Source organism: Acartia tonsa, chromosome 7 (assembly GCF_053477335.1).
Source record: "Acartia tonsa isolate MP-2025a chromosome 7, ASM5347733v1, whole genome shotgun sequence".
Taxonomy (NCBI): domain Eukaryota; kingdom Metazoa; phylum Arthropoda; class Copepoda; order Calanoida; family Acartiidae; genus Acartia; species Acartia tonsa.
The window spans coordinates 5,028,726-5,040,082 of NC_137266.1; the positions used below are offsets into that span (position 1 = coordinate 5,028,726).

Below are 11,357 nucleotides of genomic sequence, written 5' to 3' on the forward strand. Positions count from 1 at the left end.
ATATATAAGTTGGAAAGAATTCTAATGTTAGAGGGAGATTTGAAATCTGCATCAAATTTTAAGGATTTTTTTTATAAAATTCGTTTTTTGTATAATTCTTTATCTAAAAGCGGAAATACAATTTAAGTTAATTAATTTTAACAGTAACATTAACATTGCACATCATTCAACCAATTAGAGCGCAGGTAATTTCCAATCCACCTATCCTATTGGTCAAAATTTATGAACTTAAATTGTATTTCCGCTTTTAGATAAAGAATTATACAAAAAACAAATTTTATAAAAAAAATCCTTAAAATTTTATGCAGATTTCAAATCTCCCTCTAACATTAAAATTCCTTCAAACTTATGTATCCTAATGACCAATTATAAGCCATTTTGATTGATCAATGTTCTTTTTCTGTTTTAGGGCAGAAATTATGGATGAGGGAGACAAACACATCCTGAGAATTCCAAAGACTACAAAAGTAAGTATTTTTGTCATTAAGGGACAATGAAATAATAGTTATTTCTCGCATCGTATTATAAACGGCTTTCCGCGGATATAAAATGTACAATTATAAGATTAAAACCAGTTTTTTAGCCCCGAGGTGCCGAAGTCACGGGCTTTAATCTTATGATTGTACATTTTTATATTCGTAGAAATCTGGATACGATGCGATGCTAGACATAGTTTTTTCGTATGGATGAGAACCGGTTCCTATCCACCGGATTCGAATGAATACGAGAAAAATTTTTTTGAATTTTCTATCCCTTGTCTTAAAACTATAACTGCTTATGACTTTAAGTTTTACCACTTTATACATAACTAGCGACTACGCCCCTAGAGGCCTTTAGTTGCACTTTATTTTTTTAAATTTCAAATATGTCTATGTTGCGTTCAAGTCTCTACGAAAAATTTCGATTTTTGTGATTTCTCTTGAGAGGGTAGTGGTACCCTCCCCCAAAATAGTTATAAATATTCCCGGGACCTATGAAAAGCTTCTCTTTTAAGGATCGTCGGTACAAATATACAAACACACAGACAAACGTCCTGTTACTTTATAATAAGGATTAAAAACAATTTTAATGTCTTTATTATGAAGCGTTTTATTAATTTTAGAAAGACATGGGATTGTATACTTGTTATGCTGAAAATTCTATTGGCAGCACCCAGACAGACGTCGATCTTTCAGGTATAGTTAGTAAATGTGTTTACTGCCCTATGAAAATGGGGACAGATGTCACCGCATTTGGCCTACCTATTCTATTGATGCCATAGAGGGAAAGGAGAAAGGGAAGGGGGAAAGAAACGAACCTAGTATTAGTGTCGGACTGATTATGACGTAAGAAAAAAAAATAGCCAATGAGAGACCATTATTGACCAATGGTAAAATTTATAGTGGCCTCTCATTGGCTAATTTTTTTTCTTACGTCATAATCAGTCCGACACTAATACTAGGTTCGAAAGAAACCCCTTAGAAAATATTTAGATGGGGTATAGGGTATTTTCTGACGGCAATAGAATAGGTAGGCCAAAATTAGTGACATCCATCCCCATTTTGTTAGAGCACTATGGACAGCTACCCATTAAATATATAAACTAAACCATGCTTGAAGGTGACTAAAATTATATGGTCTCTTAGAAAACCAACCCTTTGATTGCCCGAGCTTTGTCTGGAACTTTGCATAGTGATGAGTTGCGCCTGTTTTAGGCAAAGGCATTCCCCCAACTATTTATGTTTCGCAGCAGTAGAAACCATACTGAACGCCTTTAGTTATGACGCGGCGTCGGGCCGAGATTCGAGCTTATCACCTTCCCGACAACTAGCGGATGCCCAATAGTTGTGGGTTTTAATTTCCAGCTTAACTACCTTTTGTTTTTTAGATTTTGCATCAGAACTGCAAGCTGATGATAGCTCCACTGAAGACACAGGTTAGGATAAGTACAACATTTTTTTCGTTAGATTGAAAAAGAGTCAATAAAAGTAATTTCTAGTATGGCTTCAAAACAGATTATTATGCGCTGGCTTAGAACCGATTCTCAGCCATTCTGAAAAATTATGTGTAGCATCGTATTACAGACAATTTTCTTTGAATATTAAAATAAAAATCATAAAATGAATACCAAGTTTGTTACCTGGGCTTTTGGGCCCTCGGGGCTAATAAAGCTGTCTAAGATACGATGCGATAAATACAAAAAAATTACAATATTTGAGGTTGAATAAGAGTCAAGCTAATTTAAATAATTTTTTTGCTGTACAAATTAAGTAAATCAAAAGGTATACATTATTTTAGATTTAATTTCTACTAGTTTTAAATAAAATAAGTCAGTGCTTTAAAATTTATATTTTGTATGAGTTTTGTTATTTAGACTTAAACAATACATGTAACGAAAGATAATTTTTTATTGGTTTTATTTTGGTCTCTAAAACTGGAATGTCATTTAAAGCTCGGATTCCCTCACTCTAAATGACTCGTCTGTATGTATGTTATTTGTATCTATGACCCTAATTTATTTTGATATATTTTTTTATGATTTACTTATTCGTTTGCTGAAGAACTTTGGGGACTTTTAATGGTTCCAGGACAAACGCAGGAGTCCCAAACGTCGGAGTGGACAAACGAAGGAGTGTTAAAATATTATTTTATTAAGTATTTCTATACAGATTAGGTTATGTTAAGATATGAATGAACAAATAAGCCCCCCGCAGGGGTTAGGCATTTAAAAAACCTATCAGATGGTCTAAAATAGGTTAGGTTAGGTTATGTGTCCACTCCTACGTTTGGGACTCCCGTTTGTCGTAGGACCCTTTTAATGAATTTTGATTTATTGGTTTATCTAGTTGAGTGTCCAACCAATAATTGTGATCTAGTGTACAAGGTGTACTTTTGCGTATCATCATTGGGAAGTACATAAATGTCTCAGCCATTGTCCTATCTCTTAAGATCCCTAGCTTATAATGCTTTTCAATTTAGTGAAATCTGTAGATGAACTATTGGAACTGGAGCCAGCACCAGAGCGGTCAGGACGAGCTGGCGGGCTCAACCAGGAATCCACAGAACAGGACGTAGAGACAGAGCAACAGGAAAAGGTGAAGAAGCCAGAATCAGAATACCTGGAGCTACACAATCATTCAAACACAAATTATCCATCCTTACAGTATCTCATTTCTTTAGCTTATGTTTTATACCATATATGTCATTAACAATTTTCAATTTTCATTATAATGTATTGTATTTAAAGATAGACAAATATCATGGGCATTTTTCAACTTTACTTTTTAAAATCAGAATAAACTGACTAAAAGTCCATTACAACTTTTTTTTTATAAAGATTAAGATTATTTTTTAAAGTTATTCTAAGCCCAAGCCAGAATTTAATCTAAGATTTATTTAATTATTTTGTAAAAAAAAATAACAAAACATAATTTTTCTTATCTATAAAGTACTTTTTTTTAGGCTTTATTCTAGCAATTAGTTCAGTATTTGTTTATTAACATCTAAGTTCTTTATTGTCGTTTTAAACTACAGACTTGCAATTCCAAAAATAATTCTTTTTTATTTACTTTTTGTATCCATATTTAAAATTACTAATTGTTATTGAAACAAGGATGATAACATCCATAAGTAGCGAAGCTCAAAAATCATGGAAGAACATTCAGAATGAACTATAGAGTATTTAAATCCAAAATAAAAATTTATATAAAATCACAAAACCTTTCATGATTTATAATGTGGAAATCTAGAAATCGATCTAGCGCAACCAAGAGGTAAATCTTAAAGAAACTTTGTGAACACTTAAAAAACTAGGAATCGATCTAGCACCCCAACCAATAAGAAAATCTCACCGAAATTTTAGACTTCTATCTTTAATAGGAATCGAGAAAATCATGAAAACTTAAAAATCTAGGAATCGATCTAGCACCCCAATTAATTGATATATCTCAATGAAACTTGGTGAAAATATGAAGAATAATAACTTATTTAATCCCTAAAAATTTCAGCTGTCTATCTTTTATAGGAGCCGAGTAAATTACCTTTTCCCCAAAACGTTTCAGATATACAGGCATACATACATACAGACGGACATTTCAAATTATAGAGTAGCTTTGCTACTAATAATACTGCTTTTAGCTTTTAATAGTGTAATACACTGTTTTTAGGATATCTATAAAATTATCTAAAAGATATTTCAACAACCCTGGCATATTTAATCATTGGGATAAAAGGTGATGCTATATATAATTTCAGTATACTGGGAAAATGTTTAAATCAAATGCCCATCAAAAAAATATCTGACATCACTTTTTTAACCTGATGAAGAAATTATTCGCTGGTACAACCAGAGGTGGATTCTTAAAAAAAAATTTGCCCCATTAATCGGTTAGTGGGGAAAATTGTTTTCGAGAAAAATCCTCCAAAATCACATTAAAAATCTACAAAAATTAAATAAAATCTTATGTTAATAACCCTTCTATGATTTTATTTAATTTTTGTAGATTTTTACCGGGATTTTGGAGGATTTTTCTCGAAAACAATTTTGCCCCACTAACCGATTAGTGGGGCAATTTTTTTAAGAATCCACCACAGTTTGTCTATGCTTTTAAGCTATCAGCTTATCTATCTATCTATGATATTAATTCTGTTGTCAATTTGATTCATTCTGTCTAATAAATATTTCTTAAGATTTTGTTGCAATGGATTTATTATTACATGGATCATACTCCAGATTATCATGTACTCTGTTAAAGTGAAACTTGTAGCTAACCAAAATTACGAACATTCCCCCCGCCCACCCCCCTTTCCCCATCCCATCCTCTTCTACTGGATGAACGCGCAAACTGACCAATAATGAGTTCCTTGCTATATTAAGCTGAATTAACCACAAATTTTTTCCTGTCAATATATCCAGTATATCTTATATCCATTATTTCGAAGCTTCTCTAAAATATCAAACCGTCTACAACTGAAAAAGCATGAAAAAAAGAAAATAAGTTCATTTCCTATTCCCAGCAAGATATTTCGCCATAGAGGATCGGCTTCGAGCTCGTGCAATAATATGAATCGATTCCTATGCTACCTCGAATCCCATTCGCCATGAATTAACACCTAATTTTTTTGGCGATAAACGTTGGAAAATCGGCCTTTCAAGCAAAAGGTAGCATGCGAGTTCGCCATCGATATCGTAGCAGAGTAGCATAAATCAATAGAGCGGGAGAGAGAGAGAGGGAGAGAGAGAGAGAGAGAGAGAGAGAGAGAGAGAGAGAGAGAGAGAGAGAGAGAGAGAGAGAGAGAGAGAGAGAGAGAGAGAGAGCTAGAGAGAGAGAGATAGATAGATAGATAGATAGATAGATAGATAGATAGATAGATAGATAGATAGATAGATAGAGAGAGAGAGAGAGAGAGATCATACCATTCCCGGATTAATTTAATAAAGAGTAAGATATGTTTTCTCTCTACCATTTGAGATATCGAACAACGTACCATGCTACCTTTTTTTTAAGATTTGGTTTATTAAGACAGATGGCTGAATTTTTCTGTAAGAGGGCATCAACAGTATGGCTCATTATATATATTCTGGGCTGCTGTGTGATAATTAGGGTTTTAAAATTTCGTCTTCTGCTAAAGAAGATTCAACAAAGAATTATAATTTTTAAGACAATTATGTTGGATTTGGATTTTTTGGCTGTACCTTATTTAGAGAAGAAACTTTGAGCCTATAAAAGCTTAATCCTAAAAAAAATCTTTCCTATTGACAATCGTTCTTCTATACCATTAAATGAAATGGTACTATATTCGAAGGGAAGGGCAGAAAAATAGCCCAAAACCATCCCCAGACTTAATTATAAAAAAAGATACATACTGCATGAAATTAAGAACCCAATTGGTTCAGTATTTATTGATACCTTAAGCTCAGGCAAAAATAAACTTAGTACTTTATATAATAGGATTATAACTTTTATTTTATTTAATTACTCAATCCTTATCATTATTTGAAAAAGTCGTAAAAGTCGTCTTCCTTACAAGGCACCTTTTCTGATTGGTCAAAATAGAATATTCTAGCAGACAACAATATTTACGTCAGCTTAACAACCTCCTCTCATTGGATGAAAATAGTAAAATTTCATAATTTAAGCTCTAACGAATTTTTTTAATTCATAAACGTCAGCTTTTTCTAAGTTTTCATAAAATGCGAATAGGATATTTAAACATAAAGAAATATATAAATGATAATTTGTTTTTAAAAAATAATAATAAGAAGTCAGCTTTTTGTGAAAAATTGTGAAGAAAAAATTCGGGTTTGCTGTGATTGGTCCAAATATCCGGGATCTAACCGTGGTGAAGCTGTATTGGCTCGAGTGACGAGTCATCATTTTATACTTTATTTTCATTTTGACACTTGTTTGGTGATTCTTTGGATGATACGCACACGATTTTGTGCACGTATCTTAATTAGTGATGCAATTAAATTATAATGAATAATAAATGCTACGTATAATTGGTGTTTTAGTCGATTAAAGTGAATTTCAAAGTAAACAAGTTAAAAATCTAATTTATTATTTTAAAAACCTGCATATTTGTATTTATGAAAGTACGTACTTTTCAGTCCAATTAGTGGCTTCGTCTCTAGGGGCACTTGATAAACACCTCTTTGAAGGGTGGTATATATATATACCTCTCGTTAATAGTTTTAAACCCGAGGGGAGGGGGTGATTTGTATATTATTCTGTGCCCCAAAAGAACGTGGGGAGCTTAAATTCGAAGGGTGTAGGTGGGATAGCTAGATAATAGGTTTATACCATACCATCAATTAAATGAAGAGGGCGTGTTACACTTTTGGTAACTAATACTAAGATCAGAAAATTTTGAAAATCATCTGATCCAGACAAACTTAATTTTTTTCTCAAAAAATTTAATATTTTTAAAAAAAATTCTAACTCAAATTTTTATCGTCAAAAGAAACTCCATTGTTAAGTTCAAACAAAACGTAATTCTGTTATTGAAAAAAAAGTTTTACTTAAAAGATTGCGGAAAAAGGTATAAACAAATTATATTTCGCCGGCAGAAAATTGTGTGGTTTTCGGCGAGAGCGGAGGTGTATCGCCGCCGCTTTTTCACAGTTCCACATTATACGTCTTTGAAGCAACTGCAATGACAAATTTCAGTTCCGTAACATTTTTTTAGTTATGTTCCTATGACTTTTTGTTTAGTTACTAAAAGTGTCACACCCACTCTTCTTTTTGAGCATAAAATAACCTAGAGCAATCCAATTAATTAGTTCAGAGCTGGATCTTTAAATCATTTTAGTGATGAGCCAGATCGGGGTGAGCCGAATTTCAGCCAATCACAGCGCGGCATTTCAATAAATGCTGTGATCTCATTTTTGGAAAGTTGGCTCACCTCGATCTAGCTCACCACTAAAATGATTTAAAGATCCAGCTCTGTTGATCTCTTAACTGACAAATATAAAAGCATTCCCATTCTAATATTGGATATTTATTGATACATCCCCTTTTTTAAAACTTTTCAACAAATTTCCTTTTTTTCAGATTCAAGTAAAGTATTAAAAATGGTCCGCTGGTTTGTGTTGAGTGTGTTGGCTGTGTACCTGAGCTCTCCCCTGGTCCTGGCCCTCAAGAAGGGAGATTGCGAGGTCTGTGTTTCTACTCTGGAAAGGTAGGTTGCAAAATAATAGAAGCATGGCCCATCCCACCTCTTGAGAATATAGCTTAAAACCACCCCACAGGACCAGTAGGTATATTCCCTCAAGAGTAGACCTCAAAGTAGTTAAATATAAAAAAAGACCTCATTCATGACAGTTCCATTTATCGTCGTATGAATCCCTATAGCAATAATCTAGGTATTTAATTGATAAATTTAATTAAAAATTTTAAAATATACCTTTAGATATTAGGTATAGAATTAATTACATTAATTTTTGATAATGTATATTCTCTAAAATTGTAGGTATTGTTTTTTTTTGTAAAGCATTCGCACGATCTTTTATTAAATGTATAAAGCATCACTTAAATGAATATTCCTTCTTTCCAGATTTAAAGAAACCCTTTCCTCAGACGATGCGTCTAACCCGGCCAAGATTGAGGCTTCATTCAGAAAATTCTGTAAAGATTTGAAGACCAAGGAGAACAGATTCTGTTATTTCCTGGGAGGAACTGCAGATGCGGCTACAGGTAGATTAATAATAGGACTGTAGGACTACCCTCCTTTTCACAGCCCCAATTATATGGAAATATCTCCTTTTAGTAAATTGAAATATTAGCTTCATTGCCCTCTTCTTTCATGGGTGAAGTACAATTTTCCTGATTTTTTCTCAATGGGATCAAGTGGGCTAAATATTTTTTGATAGGTAGGTAAGGATTTAATCATGTCTGTCCAAAGATAGTAAAGAAATTATAAGAAAATTAGATTCATAAGTCTAATTTAGAAATATTATTTTATACCTAGACAGTTATTAGGTAGGTAAGAAGTCAAAACTTTGTAATTAAAATAAATTTCGACTTTTTTAAAAACTGATAAATGTATGTAGTTAGGTTAGGGGATAGGAGAAAGATTCATCAAATACGAAGTTTACCCGATGGGACGATATTCATATGATACGCAAAATTTCCAATACAAGCTTTTCTTTGCACCTTTTTACTCCTCTTATATAATGCCATTTTTTGTGCAGGTATCTTGGGAGAGATGTCGAAGCCTATGTCATGGGGTATGCCTGCTGACAAAATCTGCGAAAAATTGAAAAAGAAAGACAGACAGGTATATAATATGATAAAGTACAAATTCATAACAAAAATGCTAATTATTAACAATCTTTTTTTTCATTGTAATTTACAAGTCTTTGGTAGACTTCTATTTACCTACACATTAATTATGATATTGATTAACGTTGCAATCATTAACATCAGAAATCTAATCTGGTGTGCTTTTTGTGAAATAGAATTTCTTTGGGCGAGCCGCTGGTGGATTATTTGCAGCTATTTACACTACTATAATTATTAGATGGGTTCATTAATATTTACCCCTTCGACTTTCTGAATGTTTTTTTTTCTTCATATTTTCACAGCTTTTCTCCTATTTCTAGACCCTACAACGGCCATTTTCTAACCCTAACTCAACCTAACCTAACTTTGTTAAAAATTAAAATATATATTTAGACCAAAAAAACTCAAGATGCTCATATGATATTAGCTTAACAATTAACAATCCGAATCCGCTATTTAATTAACGGATTGCGGATTCTGGATTAAAAAATTTGACGGATTCCTGTTTTCGGATTCAAATTGCCAACCCTAGAATAATCTTGTACTTGTTAATTGTATTATTTATCTTACACTCCGTTTTTCAGATTTGCGAGCTGACCTATGAAAAGCAGATTGACTTCAAGAGTGTCGACTTGAAAAAGCTCAAGGAAATTATGTATTCAATGCTTTCAATTAATTCATGATTTTTTTCCTTTTATTGAACTTATTTCATTTTTGATGCAAGAAAAACAGAAAGTTCTCCACCTCCTTTGTTAGGTGAAGTTTAAAAAATGTGAAATTAAGTATCAAATTTAAAACTCATTGCAAGTCACAGTGATTTATTGACAAAGTCTATCAAAGGAAGTCTTCTAATAAAAAGAATAATTCTAATAAATGGAACTATTGACATGCAATTAACTTTAAACGCTTCCTTTTGATTTGGTATTAAGTTTTTTGCTTACAAAATGATATGTTCTTGTCAGTCCCCCCCCCCTACCCTGAAATGTCACGTTGCTTGTAGACCTTAATTTTTTTTGTAATGAAGCAATATAGCATTGAATATATATCTGTTAATCTTAGGTTAAAGACCTGAAGAAAATCCTGAACGATTGGGATGAATCATGTGACGGATGTCTCGAGAAGTCCGATTTCATCAAGAGAATAGAAGAATTAAAGCCAAAGCACATTAGAGAGGAGCTGTAGATTCTAATTCTCTAGTTAAAAAATTAAATTCTCACACACTTTCAAAGTTAGAAGAATAATCTCTGTGCTTTAAAGTCATGCCATGACTCTATATTAGCACATAGACAATGATCAAAGTCTAGTTACCTCTAACATCTTGTAAGACTTTAATTGTGACAGAAAGATATTAAAAATGTGCTCATCGCGTACAACATAACCTAAATAATATCCAGTTTTAAACACCATAGGTTAATTCTTTTTAAAAAATCTTAGATTTTCTTATTCTCGTATTCATTCGAAATCGGCGGTGGAAAAGAACCGGTTGTCATCCATACGAAATAACTAGGTCTAGCATCGTATAACCAGTTTTCTACAAATATAAAAATGTACAATCACAAGATTAAAATCGGTTTTTTAGCCCGTACCTTCGGCAAAAAAACTGGTTTTAATCTTACAATTGTACATTTTATATCCGCGGTAAGTTGTTTATAATACGATGCGAGAAAATAACGTACTTTTGGAAGATTTTTCATTGAAATATTCAAAGATTCTTTCTTGAAAATTCTTTATAGATTCTTAAAGAATTTGCCTTTTTGTTTTCAAATACACATTTACATAGATAGTTCTTCCTTTGATAAAAATGGATTGAAAAATCTGTTTTTGTTGTATGGCTTTAAAAAAAACTTACACTAGCACAATATTATCTAACCAAACCAGTGTTGGATTATAAAGAAAACTTTTATAAAATGTCTGTGATTTATTTTTATATTATACAGTGAAGTGATAAAGTTTAATCGGTGGAATAATAGAAACATGTATATATACTACATCTAGTTTTATTAAGTTTTAGCATTATTGTGTTGAATAATCTGAAGTGGATTCTTAAACGTTTTGGCTCACTAAGGCTCGCTAAAAATTTTTGTGAAAAATCCTCCAAAATCGCATTAAAAATCTTCAAAAATTAAAGAAAATCTTATGTTGATAACCCTTTATGATTTTATTTAATTTTTTTTTACATTTTTGCGATCTTTGAGGATTTTCTAAATTTTTTTAGCGAACCTTACTAATTTTAGTGAGGCAGTGAGCCAAACATTTTAAGAATCCACCTCTGTTAACAAACTCATATCTTCATAATACAAAACAAATCATCAATGTTTTATTTCATTAATTTTTCTTTCTGAAAATGAATACCTATTTTAGTTATTTTATGTAATGGAAAAATATTAAACATGTTTCATCGAAATTTCTGTTGTATTGTTAGTAAATAAAAAATTAAAATTTTAATTCTTAGGTTTTATTGGTTTATGTTGGTTTTCAGATTCTTAAAATGTTCAGTTTGTTTTATTTTTGTACAAGGATGACAACATCCATAAAAGCGAAGCACTGAAACGGTAGGACAAACGTACATTAATACTTTTATAATGTCCGAACTGA

General features: G+C 32.0%; 2 protein-coding genes across 4 annotated transcripts in view; both read left to right on the forward strand.

The window, feature by feature from the left end:
• The window catches only part of LOC145324716 (lachesin-like), a 38,928-nt gene extending 34,259 nt beyond the window's left edge, over positions 1-4,669 (forward strand). Inside the window, exons 15-18 of the mRNA XM_080167313.1 lie at positions 410-467; positions 1,103-1,175; positions 1,868-1,915; positions 2,959-4,669. Of these exons, the coding sequence (XP_080023439.1) occupies positions 410-467; positions 1,103-1,175; positions 1,868-1,915; positions 2,959-3,188 (409 nt within the window). The 3' untranslated portion in view covers positions 3,189-4,669. The remainder of the gene's footprint in view (positions 1-409; positions 468-1,102; positions 1,176-1,867; positions 1,916-2,958) is intronic.
• A 2,864-nt stretch (positions 4,670-7,533) lies between these two features.
• Manf (mesencephalic astrocyte-derived neurotrophic factor) lies at positions 7,534-11,207 on the forward strand. Of its 3 annotated transcripts, none has more exons than XM_080167318.1 (7): positions 7,534-7,659; positions 8,035-8,174; positions 8,672-8,757; positions 9,347-9,407; positions 9,820-10,269; positions 10,448-10,811; positions 11,005-11,207. In XM_080167318.1, the coding sequence occupies exons 1-5, from the start codon at positions 7,553-7,555 to the stop codon at positions 9,942-9,944; spliced, it is 519 nt and encodes a 172-aa protein (XP_080023444.1). In that variant the 5' UTR covers positions 7,534-7,552; the 3' UTR covers positions 9,945-10,269; positions 10,448-10,811; positions 11,005-11,207. The 3 variants fall into 3 exon arrangements, with proteins under 3 accessions (XP_080023444.1, XP_080023445.1, XP_080023446.1); XM_080167319.1 differs by having other exon boundaries at positions 11,023-11,207; XM_080167320.1 differs by having other exon boundaries at positions 10,448-10,797; positions 11,023-11,207.
• Positions 11,208-11,357: the final 150 nt, after the last annotated feature.